The following is a 21,552-nucleotide window of genomic DNA, read 5'->3' as shown; positions in this document are numbered from 1 at the left end:
CTCTGCATCCTTCATATTGGAATTAAATAACATTCATTCATTGTCTAAGTAGAATGCTAACAACTGCTCGTCTGCTCAGTCTGGCATAAGAACTCTCCTAGACCACTTGATGTATTTTTTTAAACTTTAGTAACCATCATGTGTATGATGACATTGTGCTAACTAATCCACATCTCTGTATTGACATTATCGATTAAGATCAGATGTATTTGTAGCTACCAGGTCAAAAATATCTCCATTGTGTGTAGGTTGTCCCACTAGTTACTCAAGCAAGTTGTTAGAGAAAGCATCTGGTACTTCACAATTCTGTTTTCCACACTGCCTACAATGAATCTATAAACGTCCCTGTCCATACTCAGTAAATTAAAGCTGCCTCCAACTAATAATTCTCAATCAGGATACTTCTACACTGCTGAGTGTAGTCTTTCTTCGAATCGTTCTATAACTGTCACATTGGAATGTAGTGGATGGTAGAAAATCTGGTAATTAATTAATATTCAAATACAGTATATGTTCCAAAATCTTACTGTAAAATGATCTGAACGATATTAGCTCATGAATCAGCAGATGACTTCTGTTTCCTTACTTGTGTGTTAATGTGACCTGTGCATATTTCCAGTGTTTAGGTGTGGATCTTTTGTCAAAAGAGCGATTGTAAATGATTGTTAAAAATAGAATTATTTCATCAGCATACTCTGAAAGGAACAATATTGGTATGCAGTCTGGACCATAAGATTTACCTTTGTGGAGTGACTTAAGTGGCTTCACTACAGTGAGGATATCTGTTTCTAATTGACTCATTGTGGCAGCTGTTCTTGATTTGAATCCTGTAATATTTACTGCATTTTCTTTGGTGAAGGAATTTCGAACATCCTTCTTTAGTAACTCAACATTAGTGGCCCAGACATTGGTAAAATTATCATTCTATTTCACATTGAAGATACTGATTGTGTCGTGCCACTGTTGTACTTTACATATGACCAGAATCTGTTTGGATTTTCTGCCAGATTTCGAGACGATGTTTCATTGTGGAAACTATTAAAAGCATATCAAATTGAAGTGCACGCTAAGTATGGATATTCTGTAGAACATCACCAATCATGGATGCTTTCAGTTTCTTTGAGATCAGGCTTACTTTTTTCCTTGCTTCTGAAACAGTGTCCACACCTGTTTCCTGTATCATGGGAAATCTCTTCCATCTCTTGTTAATGTACTTGGTACAAAACTCTCAGTTGTTGTCATCATTATTTCTTTGAACCTCAGCCACATCTGGCTGGTGCTGACATAGTTTGGAAGAAAGGCGTCAAGCGAATTTTTACATGCTTTCTCTAAATTAGATATATTTTATGAACACAACGAAGAATTTATGTTTTGACTAAATGAACTTTTCATTTTTCAGGTAAGGTAGCTGCTGGAGCAGCTGGAGATGCAACACGTGAAACATTGTAATTTACCACATCCTCTCTCTATCCATCTGGAACCAGAAGAAGCATTAAACAGTTCTGTGACAGTTGAGTTCTCTGTGGAGGAAATACCTTCTATGCGTGATCCTAAAGTCAGGTACTGGTATTGTTTATTTTAATTTAGTTGAGCTATTTTTATTTTCCATGGGTTACGATTGAAACATCTCGTTATGATGCAGAATGAATCAGTTTTACGACTATAATACACTTTCTCAGTGAAAAATATAATTCTGGCAATATGCTGACTTTGTAAATGATTATCTAAAGCTAACTATACATATAATGCTGTAGGAAAATTCTGGTGGAATGTTAATTTTTTGGATTAAGGAGGACTTCTCACTGAAAAGTAGAGGTGTTGAGACATCAATGGGCACACTCAAAAAGCAAGAAAGCTTGCTAGCTTTCATAGTAACCTTTTTTCAAGTCAGAATACAAGTACACACAGAGAAAACACCACACACACACACACACACACACACACACACACACACACACACACACACACACACACATATGCTTACATCCTCAGACATCCCCAATCCTCCCACCACCCCCAATCCCCTCACCACCCCAAAGAATCATCTACAAATCATCTACAGAATCATTACCATTAATCACCCTGAATGGGAACAACTGAACCATATCCTTTGTCAGGGCTTTGGTTGTACTCATCATGCCCTGAAATAAGTGGTGCCCTACCCACACATCCCAATGTTCCATCACCGACCCATCCTACACAACATCCGAGTCCATGCCTTTGACACTTCCACCCTAACTCCTTGCTACAGGGATCATATCCCTCTGGAAGACCATGATGGAAGACCTGCCCAATCCATCTTCCCAGCACCTTCTACTCCAGCACTGCCAGAGGATAATCTTACCCCATCAAAGGCCAGGCCACCTGTGAAAGCAGACATGCTGTATACAAGCTCTGCTATAACCATTGCACAGCTTTTTACTTTGGTATGACTACAACAAACTGTTCACCAGGATGAATGGTCACTGCCAAACTATGGATGTGAACAAAGTTGGTCACCCGGTGGCACGACATGGATCTGAGCACGACATGCTCAATTTGAGTGGCTGCTTCACAACCCAGCTCATCTGGAGCCTCCCTCCACCATCAGTTTCTCTGAACTATGCAGATGGGAAGTTGTCTTTACAGGACCTCTTTCGCTCCTGTAATCATCCTGACCACAATCTCCAGTAACCCATTGTCCCCACACCCTCCAGCCAACAGTTTCCCCTTTCTCTGTCCTGTCACCCCCTCACAATTCATGTTCCCATGTCGCCTTCAACATGTGCCACTCCCCATCATCTCTGCCGTGCACCACCTGCCTAGCTTGTGCACCTGCCATCCCTCCCTCCCACTTTCCTAGCCGAAAAACTGGCTGCATCCCTCCGAGTAGCTAGTTACCCATCCCAACCTATATCACTGCCTCCCTCCTCTCTCTCCCTCTACCCCACCCCACCTGATGCTATCCACATCACACCCTAGCTTAGTTGCTGAAACGCAGCACTAGCTTTGTGTGTCTCGCTGGCAACATGTGTGGCTGTTGTCCTCCCAAATGTGAGTCCAGTGTGCTAATGACTATGCTACCTCACTGGAGTGTGATAACCTTAAAACGTTAACTATAATTATACGCTGGAACATAACAACTCTACCACTCTTTTAGATTATAACAAACTGTTGATAAACACAAAGATTTAACAAAGGATAATAATGTGCTCTGTACATTGTGTAGTTGTGTGTATACTGAAAATTGATTGGGAAATTAAAACAGGTTTGCACAATGGCTGAAGTTCCAAGTTTCATTGCACTTAAAGCATACCTAATTATACCACTGTTATAGGATTTCTCGTGTGCTGTACTTGTAGGTAATAGCAGCTTGTAGTGGTACAAATAAAAATAACAAGTAATTACTCAACTGTAGAAGGCAGCTGGATGATACATAGACACACTTAAAATCAGACAATTCTGAATACCTGTTATGATATTTTTTCAGTTTTAGTAAACCTCTGTGGTTGTGGATTATTTTAATTTATGAGGGTCACTCCAAAAGAAATGCACACTTTTTTTTTCTTTTTTTTTTTTTAATCCATCTTTTATTCTACATGTCTGAAAGTTTTTCAGTGTGTTGATACATCCTTTAGGAACAATATTTTCATTTCTCCACATAATTTCCATCCCTCTCAGCTGCCTTATGCCATATTGGAACCAGTGCCTGTATACCCGCATGGTAAAATTCTGGGTCAACCTGTTGGAGCCACTGTTTGGCAGCATGCACAAGGGGGTCACCACCTTCAGACGTTGTTCCATGAAGAGAGTCTTTCAGTTTCCCAGAGAGATGATAGTCACATTGAGCCAGGACAGGATTGTAAGGCGGGTGTTTCAGTGTTGTCCATCCATGGTTTTTCGACTGACTTGTGGCCGTACATTGTCATGCAACAGCAAAACATCCTGCTTTTGCTTATGTGGTTGAACGCGACTCAGTCGAACTTGAAGTTTCTTCAGTATCATCACATGTGCATCAGAATTTATGGTGGTTCCACTTGGCATGATGTCCACAAGCAAGAGTCCTTCAGAATCGAAAAACACTGTAGCCATAACTTTTCCAGCAGAATATGTGGTTTTGAATTTTTTTTTTTTTTCCTTGGGTGAATTTGCATGATTGCCTCTTCATCTCTGGTGAAAAATGATGGAGCCATGTTTCATCACCTGTCACAATTATTCCAAGAAATTCATCTCAGCCATTCTCGTACTGTTCCAAAAGTTCGCTGCACACCATTTTTCTTGTTTCTTTGTGGGCCACTGTCAACATCCTGGGAAACCACCTGGCACAAACCTTTTTTAATGCTATCACTTTCAGTATTCTGCAAACCCTTGCTTCCCCTATCCCAGCGTAGCGTGACAATTCGTTCACTGTGATGCGCCTGTCAGCAGTCACCAATTCGTTAACTCTCTGCACATTGGAGTGTGTGCAGTATGAGGCCTGCCGCTGTGAGGACAATCCTCAATATTGCCGTGCCCGCTTTCATCACGTAACCTGCTTGCCCACCGACTAACTGTATTGCGATTGACAGCAGCATCTCCATACACCTTTTTCAACCTCTTGTGGATATTCCCACTGTCTCGTTTTCACAGCACAGAAATTCTATGATGGGAACAGGTTGAACTAAGTTTGAAAACAAGTGGGAAGGATGTATCTACACACTGTAAGACTTTCACACATGCAGAATGAAAACTGTATTTTTTTCAAAAATAGTGTGCATTTCTTTTGGAGTGACCCTGGTATTAGTGTCTTCTCTAATGTCTCTCTGCATTACTTAAATCAGTAACAGCATGACTGAACATAATGACTATTACAAACTGAAATAAAAAAATTGTTTTCAGCTGCTATGAGAACAATGGTTGCATTGTATTTGAAGGATACTGCCCTATTGGTGCACAAATTCCTTTCAGTCAATGTGGAATAAGGTATGTACATCAGAATAATGTTTTTATTGTATTTTCATGTTACCTTTATTTTTCTCACTGACTGCACAAAACATTGTTCAACTCATTTAGTCCTTACATACTATGCAGATGCACATGTACAGATGGAACTGTGTAGTGCCTACATTGGCAGCTCAAAAAATACTCAGAGAGATAACAAGGCCTGTTATTAACATTTCATTACATATAACTTCAGAGCCAAAACATAATCGCCACTTGCTAAATAGCATATTGATCGACTTTCAGAATGCAATGCAACAGTGATTTTGTGTGGCATGGATTTGACTTTATAAGAATCTCATTTATATGAAAATGTGGACAACGAATCTGAGTATAAAATGACCTACCTGTATGTTATGAATATTTCACTTCCACTCTATCATTTGTGCACTCCATCAGAAGTGAGTACACTAAACACAGTCCATTTCCTCAATACTGTCAGTGGATATAGAACTCCTCTCAAGTTCAAAGAAAAATTCAATATGGTATCTCTATTTTCATACACAGCAATATATGATCTAGCATGTGCCAAACACAAACTCATAGCTACCCCTGTTTTTAATTGTGAATTTTGTGGCCGAGGTGTCATAGTGTCCACTGTCAAGCTCCTCAAACCACGTAGCATGATTCTTGCCTTGTGACAGAGAGAGTTATACTGCTGAAAGATGTCATCACTCTCTGCTATTTTGAAGTTAATGCGTAAGTAATTGAGACCCTGACCCCATATTTTTGCACAGCAATTCCATGGAATGTAAGTATAGTGTGTAATGAGATTTACCTGTGCTCATATCTCATAAATGCTTTGAGATAGCGAAATGAATTTTTGGCAAATGATAGCATGCAAAGCAGAGAATATTTTCCATATAGCTACCCTTGAAACTTTCTTATCTACTACAATATACAATTGACTACAATCAAATATATATATTTGAAACAACATAAGTGAAGGAATCAATTTTATTGTTATACCTCAGCATGAGCTTTTTATTAGCTATTGACCTTACTTATCCTCAGTTGTTTGATAAATTGTAGACTGTTTCAGTATTCTGTCACAACTGCAACTGCATTAACATGTTAGTGAGTGGTAATTGTGTAAACCCCGTGGTGTTTTGGGAAAAGAATCTAATTCAACATGGCAACAAGAGAAAGTAAAATGGTGTACAAGATAGGTGAAAATAAGAAGTTCCCTCTGTTGCAGTTCCAGTGTAATCCTGTACCCATTGTAGTTTCAATACTAAAAAGAGTTCACTTGTCAAAGTACTGATAGTACTGGCATTGCCTGTTAATACAATGATTTGCAGACTCATTAGCTGTAGCTTACAATTTTGTGTAGTAGGTGTTTGTATGAAGGATTCTGTTGTAGAACTAGATCTCCCTTTCCACATTGTCCTGCTTACAAGGGATCTCTGATCACCACTGTTGTGCCCACTCTTACCATGTCGCCTGCACACCTAGGGGCTAAGTAGTATTGCACGCACTCTACATAGAGCACAGAGAGATGCAGGTGGGCAGCAATAATGTTCACATATTCTACAGCTGTCACTGTCCCTTCAATTACTACCACTGTGCATTCAATTACTGCAACTCTGTGTTCAATTACTACCACCCAGGTGAATGCCCCCCATAGCATAATACTGCCCCCATTAGATTACATCCATGGAACAGTGCTCATTTTGGGCAGCCTTTCTCCTCAGTGATGGTATATCTGGTTACAATTGTCGACCTGCTGTAACAAGAAACATGATTCATCTGTCTGGGAAATACATTTCTATCAATTCACAGCCCAGCATTGTAAATGGCATGTTCACTACAATCATAATCTATAGTATTATTGGGTTGACATGGAGTTATGTAGAGGTCATCTGTTGCGGAATCCCATCTTCAACACTATACACTGAATGGCATGTTCTGAAACATTTGTGCATGCAACAGCATTGACTTTGTCACCAGATCTGCCATAGGTCACCACCTATCCTGTTATACAGGGCCTCTGACCTATGCATTCTGCAAAGATGTGTTGATGTCCGTCTCTAGGTCACTTACAGTTTCACCATCCTTTGACCATTTTCCATATATGCTGGTGGCAGTAGCACAGAGAAAGGTGACCAGCTTTGCTGTCATAATGTTTTGACTTATCAATGTCTGTATAATAGATAAATTGTGTGACAGATATTTTGGCAAATACAGACTTTCAGGAGGCGAAATGTGTAGTACTGCTGATAGACTCATGTAGATGTCAAAGTGAGAACATATGAATTTTCTTAACAAATAGTTCATTCCCCAGTGAAGAGAGAGGGTTAGCTTTGGTAAGGTTAAAAACAAGGGTTGCTCACTCAGATCACTGGAGGGGAGGGATTCAACTGCAGTGAGGATCAGGATAACTTAAGGGATTTGTTGTCCCTCATCCCGCCACAGTTGGCTGCTTCTCATCCCAGGAACTGGTTCACCTGCCTTTCCTTTTAACATTTCCTAACCTCCTCTCTTCCATGGGGAATGAACTATTAGTCAACCAAACTCAAAAGTGTCTCACTTTGACTTTTATCTGTGTCTGTCAGCAGTACTACACATTCACCTCCTGTAAGTAAGTACTTGCTAGCAATTCTGCCTCATAATTTATTATTTTTTATGATTTAATTTTCCTTTGATATATACTGGGTGTTAAAAAGTATTCCAAATTTTGAGTTGTTTTAGTGTGGATCAACACAAGAAAAGGATATCCAGTAAACATGAGCTCTAAAATGCACACCTTGAAGATGTGAACACTTGTTCATCTTCATTATTGTTAAATGCATATCATCCAGTGCAAGCTCGTTGCTATCACAAACAACCTACAGAATGCTGTAAACAAATGAGAACAAATCATTCTGTTACTGTGGAACAGCAGAGCTTGTAATGTAATCTGCTTGCCATTACATATGACCTGCACTTGTGAGCCATTCTAAAAGGCAGTGTATGAGTATTATGCTGATCAGTGCAAAGATAAAACTAAAATTTAAAAGCATATAAAAAACTTATCACTTACCCCAGAACTGCCAATATAGTTTATAGTAACAACACTAACAGATGTTTACTGGATTTTGTGTCCATGGATGATAACAGAGCAATGTTTCCTGGTTTGTTTACTGTATTCTGTAAATTGTTCTTAATAGCAAAGAGCTCATAATAGAAGAGCTATGTTTCAGAGTAATGGTGATGTACAAGTGCTTGTAGCTAGTATAACAGATGTGGCATTGGAGAAGATAGCTGCTGCCTGTAGGAAAGACCTGTAGGAAAATTAAAGGCCTTTTTATAAAAGAGAAACTCCTGCATGAATATTAGGAACTGACATGGCAAGCCAGTACTAAGCAAAGAATGAAAGCTGGCAAAGAGGAAGGAATATATAGAGGGGCTATTCAAGGAAAACTAAATTGAAAATAATTTGATAGAAAGGGAAGAGGAAGTACAGGAAGAAATGGGAGATATGATGCTGTGAGAAGAAAGTGAAAGAGTGCTGAAAGACCTAAGTTGAAACAATGCACCTGGCTACATGACATTCTCTGAGATATTCAGGTCAATGAGGGAACATACTGTGACAAGACTATTCCATGTGGTATGCAAGATGAATAAGATAACTGAAATACCCTCAGACTTAAGAAGAATGCAATAATTCCAATTAAATCACATGATACCAAGAGAAATTAGATTAGGAAATGAAGCACTAAAAGTAGTAAATGAGTTTTGCTATTTGAGCAGCAAAATAAGTGACTATGACTGAAGTGGGAAAATTTAAAAAAAATTAACTATTAGGAAACCTTTTATGAAGGTATGTGTCTGGTGTGTAGTGTTGTTTGGGGATGAAACGTGAACAACAAGCAGTTCAGACAAGAAGAGTATTTGTGCTTTTGAAATGTAGTGCTATACAACTGCCGTGCCGTGACATGCGGCCGGCGCCGTTCATAGCCAGGTGGCGCTCCCGCGCTCAGCCGAGCTGCGGAGAGCCGTGTTTGGCTACTGACGTAGCGGCACTTTTAAATCTCGTGGCACTGTCACAACACTTTTCCCCCCTTGAAAAAAAAAGACACTCACTTCCGTGGAGACACGGACAGTGCGGAGACGTCCATGGCCTCTTGGGAGACATCGAGAAGATCCCGCGGAGAAACACGAGAATATGGTCGAAAATGTCCAGGACGGAAGCTTGTGCATGGAACGTGCCTCCGGGACGAGATGATGGGTGAAAACTCCGGAGCAGCATCCATAGGTGTCATGGACCTGGGGGTGTGCTCCAGCGAGATGGGTCCCGGAGAAGGCGGCGTCGCAACTGGGGCCGGTTCCGGCGTACTCGGAAGCGGAAGCAACGTTGGCTGCAGCGACACGCACGGGAGATCGGCAGCAGCAACAGGACTGGCTTCTCGGGCTAGTGGAGGCGAAAGAAGGATCACGGAAGGCCTGCGAAGAGAACTGAGGGCTATTGTCTGTGACAATCGTGGATGGAAGACCTTCTAGTGCAAAGATTTTGGACAAAGCCAGTGTCGTTGCCGCAGTGGTGGGCGATGGACATCGAACCACAAACGGAAACTTCGAGAAGGCGTCAATCAACAGTAGCCAATAAGTGCCGAGGAAGGGGCCGGCAAAGTCACCGTGCACCCGTTCCCATGGCTGCACCGGATCAGGCCACGGAGAGGGCATTGTACGGGGCACAGCCAGTTGTTGAGCACACTGACCACACGCAGCGACCATGTGGGAGATGTCTGAATCGATACCGGGCCAATAAACATGCCTGCGGGCCAGGGACTTAGTCCGAGAAATCCCCCAATGGCCCTCATGCAATAATTTGAGATCATCTTTGTGAAGAGAAGCTGGCACCACGACCCGTGGAGATGCGCCATCCGTGGCCAGAAGAACAACACCCTCACGAACAGACAGACGAAGGCACAAGGCATGGTAGTTGCGAAGGGGATCCGATGCCCGGCCCTTGCTCCTATCCGGCCAACCCTGTTGAACAAAACCGATCACCTGACGCAGGACTGGGTCCCGCGCAGTAGCCGACGCGACCTGCGAACCTGTAAGCGGAAAACCCTCGACCGCACGACGTTCTTCCTCATCAATGTGGAAACAGAGTAGTTCATCTCAATCGAAACCGGGTCGGGGCCCATCGGCAAACGCGACAACGCGTCAGCGTTGGCATGCTGGGCCGTGGGGCGATAGTGAATCTCATAGTGAAAATGAGACAAGTATAAGGCCCAACGTTGCAGGCGGTGAGCTGCCTTATCCGGAAGCGATGCCGAGGGGCTGAACAGAAAGACCAGCGGCTTGTGGTTGGTGATGAGGCGAAACTTAGAACCATACAAAAAAATGCTGAACTTTTTTAGAGCATAGATGATAGCGAGCGCCTCCTTTTCGATTTGAGAGTAACGCCGTTGGGCATCGTTGAGGGTCTTGGAAGCATAGGCGATGGGTCGTTCCAACTCATCCTCATACCGATGGGCGAGAACAGCCCCTAGGCCTTACTGTGACGTGTCAGTCGCCAGAACCAAGTGCTGACCCGGACGGAATGTGGCAAGACAAGGCGGCGACTGCAAATGAGCCTTCAGGCGGACAAAAGCCTGCTCACACTCGTCGGACCAACAGAAAGGGACGTTTTTGCGTAACAGCTGATGCAGAGGATGAGCCACCGCCGCCGCGGATGGAATGAATTTGTGATAATAAGCAATCTTGCCTAGAAACGCCTGAAGTTCTTTGACCGTAGACGGCCGGGGGAGAGCGGAAATGGCCGCAACGTGCTGACATAGAGGACGTATACCTTCACGGGACAAGTGGAAACCAAGATACACAATGGAGGGTTGGAAGAACTGTGACTTGTCCAGATTGCACTTCAACCCAGCCGAATGCAGAACCCGAAATAATGAACGCAAATTGTGAAGGTGCTCCTCAGTGGAGGCCCCCATGACAACAATGTCATCCAGGTAGTTGATGCAGCCAGGAATGGAAGCCGTGAGCTGTTCCAAAAACCGCTGAAAAATGGCCGGCCCGCTAGTGACACCAAATGGTAACCGCTGGTACTGATACAACCCACAAGGAGTGTTGATGACGAGAAATTCCTTGGAAGACGCATCCAACGGCAACTGATGGTACGCCTCCGATAAGTCAAGTTTGGAAAAGAACTGGCCCCCAGCGAGCTTGGTAAATAACTCCTCAGGACGGGGAAGAGGATAAGTGTCAATGAAGCTCTGAGCGTTGACAGTGGCTTTAAAATTGCCACACAATCGCAGACTCCCGTTTTTGGTTTAGAAACCACCACGATTGGCGATGCCCATTCGCTGGAGGTAACAGGAAGGAGAATCCCTGAAGCTGTTAACCTGTCTATCTCAGCCTTGACAGGTGCACGCAACGCCATCGGAATAGGGCACACCCGGAAAAACTTAGGGCGAGCTGTAGGTTTAAGAGTAATGTGGGCTTCAAAATCCTTGGCATGACCCAGACCAGCAGAGAACACGGACGAGAATTCAGAACACAATCCGTACAGCTGTTGATACGGAATATCCTCAGATATGAGGTGTACATTATCATCAATGGAGAACCCAAACAACTGGAAAGCATCATAACCGAACAGATTTTCAGTGCCCGCATAATCCACCACATAAAACGTGAGGGGCCGAACAACAGACTTGTAGGCAGTGGAAGCATCAAACTGGCCAACGATAGGAATTTTCTGTTTATTATAAGTCCTCAGACTGCGCGTAACTGGAGACAAGGGAGGGGAGCCCAACTCCAAATACGTGCGAGAATTAATGAGAGTTACTGCAGAGCCAGTGTCCACTTGCATGCGAATGTCTTTATCCAGAACACGAACAGTAACAAACAACTTATTTGTTTGAGAAAGCACACAGTTAACATCCATGTCCAATGCCTCGTCCTCGTTGACAGGAACTTGAGGGGACTGACACACAGAAGCAATGTGGCCTTTTTTCCTACATGAATTACACGTGGCCAACATTTTGGACACCCGGCCCTGTCATGCTGTACGAAACAACGTGGACAAGAAGGAAGGGCGGAACGAACCTGTTTCTGTGGTTGCTGTTTTTGCTGCAAGCGTTGCGGCCCAATGCGACGTTGTTTACGCGAGTGAACCGCCGCCACATCATCGTTCTCCTGGGAAACAGGCAAATTGTCCGTGTCGAAAGTTGACTGTACAGCGCCTACATCACACCACGCGTCTATTTGCGCGCCGGCAGCGTGAGACACTTCAAAGGATTGAGCGATGCTTAGAACATCCGACAACAACGGGTTTGGCAGTTGTAGGGCACGTTGCTGAACTTCTTTGTCAGGAGCAAGCCGTAGAATAGCATCCCTAACCATTGAATTAGCATAAGACTCATGATGAGTGTCCGTGACAAACTGACATTTCCTACTCAGACCGTGTAGTTCCGCCGCCCAAGCCCGGTAAGATTGATGGGGCTGTTTACGCCACGCAGGCGGCAACGACGTGGGTGTTTTTTCGGTAATAGTTAGACAATAAGTCACACATTTCTTGGAAGGACAGAGAGGCAGGTTTCCGCAGAGGTGCTAACTGAGATAGCAGCTGATAGATCCGTGGGGAAACCCAAGATAGAAATAACGACTTACACATCGGAGCGTCGACAACGCCGAAAGCCAAGAAGTGTTGCCGCAAACGCTTCTCATAATCCTCCCAGTCTTCAGCGGCCTCGTCGTAAGGAGGGAACGGAGGCGGAGAAGAGGACGACAAACGATGAGTAAGCGACGTCGACAACGCCTGAATAGCAGCCGTCAGCTGTGTTTGTTGTTCAATGAGCACTTGCAGAAGCTGTTCCATGTCTGCCCAGACACGAACGCACAATACTCCAACGCTGGAAAAAAAAATATCCGACCTCGTCGCCAAAAAGTATTATAACCTTTAATTCACTAATAAATTGCGTGGATATACAAACGTAGAAACAATAGTGGGTTTCATGCTCCCAACTCCGTATCTGTCACTCAACTGCCGTGCCGTAACATGCAGCCGGCGCCGTTCATAGCTAGGTGGCGCTCCCGCGCTCAGCCGACCTGCGGAGCGCCTCTATCGCCGTGTTTGCGTACTGACGTAGCGGCACTTTTAAATCTCGTGGCACTGTGACAACAGTTTCTTTGGTGTTTTTTAATCAAAAATTCACCATAAATACAACAAAAACTGTCAGCAGAGTTTTTACAACCCAAATTAGACATTGTACTGAGCACATGTACAGGAAATGGGAAAGTGAGGTTAGGTTGACAGTAAACAAAACACCATCTATTAACAGAAAAATAGAATCAACCCTTTTTTGCCAGCAAATGTTTTTCAGCAGTGCTGCCAACGTCATCTACATTCATCACACCTTCGTTTTAAATTATTTTTAACTATATAAAAGTTGTTAAGTTCTTTAAAAAATCGCTTAATTTAATAAATTTAACTGTAAAATGTGAAGAAATGGTGGGTGATACAGGTTTTTAAGTATCATATTTGGATTTACCACTCTAAAAAACATAATAATAAGGTATTTTCAGCAAAAAGGTTTTCCATTGTTGGCCTGTGTGACCTGAGAAGACTTCATCATATTTATTGCTGTATTTCAGTTATGTCAGAAAAAAGTTCCTAAAACTTGAATTTATACTCATCTTTTTCGAAATGCTTTTCTTGCTCTTGCAAGTATGCATTTTATAATCTCTTTGCTAAATTCACCTATTACTTCAGGTATTTCACTTCCTAATCTACTTCATCAGCTTCATCTGATTTAATTCAACTACATTCGGTTAACTTTGGTTTACCTTTGTGATTAGTTACACACAACTTCTGACACACTCATGTAGGATGTTGTTAATACCTGGGACTCTGAGTCCATTATTATTGTTCTCAGGGCACAACACCTCTTTGATTTTCTTAGTTTCCTGAAAAATAGCTTTAACTCCCTGTCTCTTCAAGATACAGGGTGACACAGAATAACGGGGATGTTTGAAATTAGTAGTGGCAGCCATGGGCAGGTGGCAGCACTGCGAGTTCATGGCAGTTAGTGAGTAAACAGTCTGCCATTTCAGTAATCATGGATCAGTTGAACGGACAACAGCATATGTTAGCCATAAAAATGTTTTATAAAAATAATGATAGTTTGGTAGCTGCACAGAGGGAGTTTCAATGTCTTTATAATTTAGGACATCATGATTCCATTCCATCGAAACACATGGTAAAATGTTGCATTAATAACTTTGAAGAGTCTGGATTTGCTCTCAAGAAGAAACCAACAGGATGACCAAGAAGTGTGCATTCTCCAGCGAACATTGAAGTTGTACGCAAATCTGTTTTACAGAGCCCACTGTGCCCAATTCGTAAGCTGGCAGCAGTGATTGGAATGTTCTGGGAGAGATTCACAGAATTCTTCATCTTGATTTAAAATTTCATCCGTACAAACTGCAGATGGTGCAACAATTGAAGGACAACAATTACCGGTTACAATTAGGATTCTGTCAACAAATGATAACAAAAAGAAACAATGAAAATGAATTTTTAAACAAATTGTGGATGTCAGATGAGGCACATTTTCATCTCACAGGTAATTTGAATAAACAGAACTATTGTTACTGGGCAAACAGAAATCCTAATGACGTTCATGAGTGCCCTTTACATACTAGTAAAGTGACAGTACGGTGTGGTGTTTCATCACATGGGATTATCGGACCATATTTTTTCGCAAAACAACAGGGATACACAATAACCGTCAATGCCGATTGTTATGTGGAAATGTTACGAACTTTCATTACACCTGCATTGAACAACTTTCCAAACATTCAAGAAGCCTGATTTCAACAGGATGGAGCGACATCGCACACTGCATGGCGATCAGTGGCATATGTGCAACAATTGTTTGGTAACAATGTGATCTTGTGATTTGGTAACATTCCCTGGCCCCCTAGATCACCAGATTTATCCATTTGTGATTTTTTCTTGTGGGGCTACCTCAAGAGCAAAGCTTACATGACTCAACCAAGAATCCTGGATGAGATAAAACAGAGAATTTGGGATGCAATTCACAGTAACCCAGCTGAGATGTTGCAGTGGTCAATGAGCAATCTCAACAGCAGATTTCATGAATGTATTCATACAGGAGGACACCATCTAAAGGACATAATTTAAAAAAAAAATGATAAATGCCATCAATGTTTTGTAAATGGCAAAGTTGTAAGGTTGCAATTACTATGAATGCAATTTCTGTCCTTCATCACTTCTAGTTTTATTGGATTGTGGAAATGTTCCCATTTTTCTGTGTCACCCTGTACATCCAATTGTACTTGCCATAATTCAAAATAAGGGAAAAAACACCATGTGCTGATCTTGTTGTGTAGTTTGACTTCATAACCATCTCGGCTCTAAAATAAACCATCTAACTTCTGATTTCAGACAAATCATTATCGGACACATGAAAGCATGTCACTTCTCTTGAGAACACTCATATTCAAATCTACATCTACATCTACATCTACATCTACATATATACTCTGCTAGCCACCAAGCGGTGTGTGGTGGAGGGCACAATTTGCGCCAAAGTCATATTTCCCCCCTCTGTTCCACTCGCGGATTGCGCAAGGGAAAAATGACTGTTTGAACACCTCAGTACGAGCTCTTATTTCCCTTATCTTTGCATGATGATCATTACGCGATTTCAAAGTTGGTGGTAATAATATATGCCCTACATCCTCAGTGAAGATTGGATTTCAGAATTTGGAGATCAGCCCCTTCTGTTTAGCGCGTCGTCTATCTGCAAGTGTGTCCCACTTCAAACTTTCTATGAGATTTGTAATGCTCTCACAATGCCTAAATGTACCAGTCATGAATCTTGCCACTATTCTTTGGGCCTTCTCAATCTCTTGAATGAGACCCAACTGGTAAGGGTCCCATACAGATGAACAATACTCCAAGACTGGATGAACTAACGTATTGTAAGCTATTTCCTTTGTTGAAGGAGTGCATCTAGTAAAGCAATACAGCAGACCTGAAAATATATTATATAGTGATTCTGGCAGTCATGAATCTTGCCACTATTCTTTGGACCTTCTCAATCTCTTGAATGAGACCCAACTGGTAAGGGTCCCATACAGATGAACAATACTCCAAGACTGGATGAACTAACATATTGTAAGCTATTTCCTTTGTTGAAGGAGTGCATCTAGTAAAGCAATACAGCAGACCTGAAAATATATTATATAGTGATTCTGGCAGTTTGTTGTTGTTCTTGTTGTTGATGATGTGGTTGTGGTCTTAGGTCTGAAGATTGGCTTGATGCAGCTCTCCATGCCCTACAGCAGAGCTACATGTTCTCAGGAAAAATTATGGCTGTGTTCCCCTTTGCTTTCACCTGTTCACAGTACCAGCACAACAATTTTGGTTGATGTTACAATGCCAGATCAGCCAGTCATCCAGACTGTTGCCCCTGCAACTACTGTAAAGGTTGCTACCCTCTTCAGGAACCACACATTTGTCTGCCCTTCGAACAGATACTTCTCTGTTGTGGTTGTACCTATGATACAACTATCTGTATCACTGAGGCACAAAAGCCACCCCACCAACAGCAAGTTCCACAGTTTGTGGCCGTTTATAGGACACCAAAAGGATAGGTTTGAAACTTCTTTAACTATAGAGGGTAATAGTAAGACCCGTAATAAGATCCTTTGTGTGTGGAGACTTTATTTCCCCTCAGATAGTGCTGACATAGTACATTCTGGTAAGAGGCTACTTGCATGGCTAACTGCCAGTTCTGAGCAGAGCAGTATCCATTATAGCCCAGTGATTTCCACTGTGTTCACTAGGATTTTATCAGGGCAAATTTGTCCAAAAGAAAGTCTGAGAATAAATGTAGTTACAGTTGAAGCAACTACTAGTACAGTGAATACTGCAGTTTGGAAAAAGCCAAGGATGTTAAACAAAATGTATTTGATGTTTTGCATCAAAATATTGGAAGCTTCAAAAATAAAAAGGATGACATTCTCACATAGATTCATGGAAATGACAGGAGAGATGGAATTTAATTACACTAGTTGTACATATCAAAACATCATATGGAAATCACTGAAATTGAGCAGGTTAATGTTAATGGATACAAGATAATATAGTACTACAGTAAAACCAATAAGAAGCAAAGGAGGTTGCTATAAGTATAAAAAGTGGAGGCCCTTTAGGTTAAGGAATTCTGTATTGGAAAGCTTTATGAATACTGTACCACAGCAGTGGATCAGGAAACACACAAGCTTGTACTACTAACAGACTACAGAACACTGACAGGAAGTACCTTTAAGCTTGGTCGCTCAGTTACAAAAAATTTTAATAAGGTTCTGCAAGTGTAACTGAAAAATCATTTTATGTAAATTGAAGGTGGATGGAGGAGAAAGGAAAGGAAAGGAACTATCAATGTCAGCTGCCTCGGGACTTTATGTGAAGACAGTGGTGCTTTGTGAAAATGTGTACCAGACTGGGTTTCGAACCCAGGATCTTCCACTTACTAGCAGTTGCATTATCCACTACCCCACCTGGACAGAGTGTTTATCAAAGTTGCATGGCCTATCTCAGTATGTCTCCCGGCTGAGCCACATTTCCACCTAGTGCACTTACTCGCAGTTCTTGTCCATGTGCTCCATGCTCACTACTTTTGAGATTACCGCAGGAGGTTGAACGTATCTACATCTACATCCATACTCCGCAAGCCACCTGACGGTGTGTGGCGGAGGGTACCTTGAGTACCTCTATCCGTTCTCCCTTCTATTCTAGTCTCTTATTGTTCGTGGAAAGAAGGATTGTCGGTATGCCTCTGTGTGGGCTCTAATCTCTCTGATTTTATCCTCATGGTCTCTTTGTGAGATATACGTAGGAGGGAGCAATATACTGCTTGACTCCTCGGTGAAGGTATGTTCTCGAAACTTTGACAAAAGCCCGTACCGAGCTACTGAGCGTCTCTCTTGCAGAGTCTTCCACTGGAGTTTATCTATCATCTCCGTAACGCTTTCGCAATTACTAAATGATCCTGTAACGAAGCGTGCTGCTCTCCGTTGGATCTTATCTATATCTTCTATCAACCCTATCTGGTACGGACCCCACACTGTTGAGCAGTATTCAAGCAGAGGGTGAACAAGTGTACTGTAACCTACTTCCTTTGTTTTCAGATTGCATTTCCTTAGGATTCTTCCAATGAATCTCAGTCTGGCATCTGCTTTACCGACGATCAACATTATATGATCATTCCATTTTAAATCACTCATAATGCGTACTCCCAGATAATTTATGGTATTAACTGCTTCCAGTTGCTGACCTGCTATTTTGTAGCTAAATGATAAAGGATCTATCTTTCTGTGTATTCGCAGCACATTACACTTGTCTACATTGAGATTCAATTGCCATTCCCTGCACCATGCGTCAATTCGCTGCAGATCCTCCTGCATTTCAATACAATTCTCCATTGTTACAACCTCTTGATACACCACAGCATCATCTGCAAAAAGCCTCAGTGAACTTCCGATGTCATCCACCAGGTCATTTATGTATATTGTGAACAGCAACGGTCCTACGACACTCCCCTGCGGCACACCTGAAATCACTCTTACTTCGGAAGACTTCTCTCCATTGAGAATGACATGCTGCGTCCTGTTATCTAGGAACTCCTCAATCCAATCACACAATTGGTCTGATAGTCCATATGCTCTTACTTTGTTCGTTAAACAACTGTGGGGAACTGTATCGAACGCCTTGCGGAAGTCAAGAAACACGGCATCTACCTGTGAACCCGTGTCTATGGCCCTCTGAGTCTCGTGGACGAATAGCGCGAGCTGGGTTTCACATGACCGTCTTTTTCGAAACCCATGCTGATTCCTACAGAGTAGATTTCTAGTCTCCAGAAAAGTCATTATACTCATATCTGTACATCCACACTGAAGGTGTTGGATTTATTGCCTATTGAGACAAATCGATTATATGAATGCATGGTATCTGTTCTTTCAGATACGTCCAAAAGAAAAGACACTGTGCAGAATATGCAGCTGTGTTACATATTATGTAAATTGAAGGTAAAAGGGGTGGAAAGGGCATGCTGAGATAGTCCATGTAGTTGTGATAAACTCTGTGTCTGGGTGGCACAGAGGTTAATGCAACTGACTAGGAAGCAGGAGATCCCAGAGCCAAATCCCAGTCCAGCACACATTTTCATTCATCTTTTCTGATTCCGCAGAAAGTTCCGATGCAGTCCTTTCCTTTCCTTTCCTTTCCTTTCCTTTCCTTTGACCCCCACCCCCTCCACTTTCAATGAACATAATATGATTTACAACTGCAGATTCCACGTACTGTCTGTTCTTTCGGACATGTCCAAAAGAACAGACACCATGCATTCATACAACTGATTTGTCTTGATGGGCAATGAGTCCACTACCTTCAGTGTGGATGCACAGATAGATTCAACCTGCCGAGGGAATCTCAAAAGGTGAGCATGGAGGACATGGCTGGGTACTGGGGATAGGTGGTGCTAGGTGGGGATGTGTTTTGGCCAGAAGGCGTGAAAAAATAGGCCGCAAAACTGCGGCAAACACCATATCCAGGTGGCGAAGAGGTTAACACATCTGCCTGGTAAGTGGGAAATAGTGGATTTGAACCCTGGTCTGGCACACATTTTCACTCCACCACTGACTCTGCATAAAGTCCCAATGCAGCTGACATCAATAGTTTCTTTCCTTTCCTATCCCCCTCCCCACTCCACTATCAGTTTATATAATATGTATCACACCTATGGATTCCGCATGGTGTCTGTTCTTTCGGGCATGTCCAAAAAAATAGACATCATGAATTCATATAATCGAAAAATTATAGTTAGTCGAGACTTTACTGGTGATTTTCTGTCAGGTAGTACTGCCAGAGGGGTCTTAGAGGTGTTGGCGGGGACCTTTGTGTTATTTGCCAAAGTGAAACTTCCTGCAAGAATTAAAGGATGAAGTGCAATATGAGAAAATCATTGATAATTTGTTTTAGGCTCAACATTCTTCAGTTATTTTGTTATAAAACTGATGTAGTTAATACTTTATCTGATGACAGTGTCAGATGCTGTCAATCTATATTACTGAGCTACCATCCTGCAACCCGGAACCCAGGGACAGTTGCAGGTTGCCTATTTAATGGTTTCCAGTGGCAAAAATAATTCTATTTTCAGTATTTCTCATGATTATTGATCGAATTCAAAAATTTAAAATACTCTCATAATCTACTCACTAAGATATATGTTTAAAATTTAACACAGGAAGATAAGTGTTATAGTTAGAAACTGCGAGTTTGTCCTGAGGCAGCATAACTGATGACATACAAATGTGCGGGACTTCATTCTTTCAGTATTTGGGAATGCGAGCTCTTGGCAACTTCCAACAAATTTTACATATAATTTTGAAGCTTTGCAATACTCTTTTTCAGTGAAACTCCCCAGAAAATGATGAAAGGAAATAAGTGTATCATTTACTTCATTTATGCTGTTCATACAGTCGAACTTCAGCATCAGGCATGATGTTTTAATTTATTACTTCTCTACTGCTAAGTCTATTTGCAACATACCTTACATACAGTATCTACATATATCACTGAATGTACCTGAAATATTATATCATTGTATGGCACACAGTTCAAGAGATATGATGTCATAAACAGTGATACACTTGAAAAGCCAGAGTTTACTTTAAATGGAGTGCTGTTTCATAATGAGAGCATTTAGCGACTTCCAACAAACTTTAACCTCTTCAGACCCAGTGCCAAGTTCAATTAAAAATTTTGAAAATGGCAGTAATTTTCTGTTTATTTGGTTGCATAGGCACCAGATTGTTGTGTTTTGCAATTTAGAAAATGTTAATTTTTTAAAAACTGATGGTACACATTTGTGTACCTTGGGTTTCAATTATAGACATATTTCTTAAATTTTCTTATGGGAACCTACTGTATTTCAAGGTAAGATTAATTACAGTATGTTGTATTTGTACAGTCTGCATATTTTATTTACAATAAGCAAATTTTACAATACATATTTCACAACTTTATATTACTTCCAGATGGTTTTGAATGATATGTCAAGAAACAATTGTTTTTCATCACACACAAATACATTTGACATTTGGTGCATTTAACTCTTGTCCTTGATTTGCTACCTTTGAGTCTGAAATTTGATGCAAACTTCTCATCACAAAGTACAGGAAAATGCCCTACTTGATCATACCTTAATTCACAAACTGGTTGACTTACAACTTTCCTGTATTTTGGTATTGGTGTAAACTGTTCCTCATCTGTGGAACTTTCTTTATCAGTGGCTGCTTACTGATATTACACAGTTCCTGAGACTTTATAACCTTTTTATTCAAATCTGCAATCACACAAGCTCTTCTGTACATCAACCAACAGTTCACAACCACCACATCGAATATAACTTCAGTAATAAGCCAGTAACCTGTCACACAAATCTATACCTTCCATCATTTGATTGTATGCTTGTACTACAGCTGGCCGGGGGACATCAATCTTCTGCTCATCTTTTTTGGACCATCTTTTACATGTGCCCACAGGATTTCTACCAGCTCAAGAGGAAA

At 41.7% G+C, this 21,552-nt stretch overlaps 1 protein-coding gene across 1 annotated transcript in view; it reads left to right on the top strand.

Moving 5' to 3' along the window:
- LOC126109493 (uncharacterized) overlaps nt 1-21,552 on the top strand; it is a 283,321-nt gene that overhangs the window by 126,699 nt on the left and 135,070 nt on the right. Inside the window, exons 2-3 of the mRNA XM_049914518.1 lie at nt 1,400-1,560; nt 4,858-4,941. Coding sequence (XP_049770475.1) covers nt 1,427-1,560; nt 4,858-4,941 — 218 coding nt within the window. The 5' untranslated portion in view covers nt 1,400-1,426. The remainder of the gene's footprint in view (nt 1-1,399; nt 1,561-4,857; nt 4,942-21,552) is intronic.

Source organism: Schistocerca cancellata, chromosome 12, assembly GCF_023864275.1.
Source record: "Schistocerca cancellata isolate TAMUIC-IGC-003103 chromosome 12, iqSchCanc2.1, whole genome shotgun sequence".
Lineage (NCBI taxonomy): Eukaryota > Metazoa > Arthropoda > Insecta > Orthoptera > Acrididae > Schistocerca > Schistocerca cancellata.
Note: the sequence above shows the minus strand (reverse complement) of the source record. Positions and strands in the feature narration are given on the sequence as shown.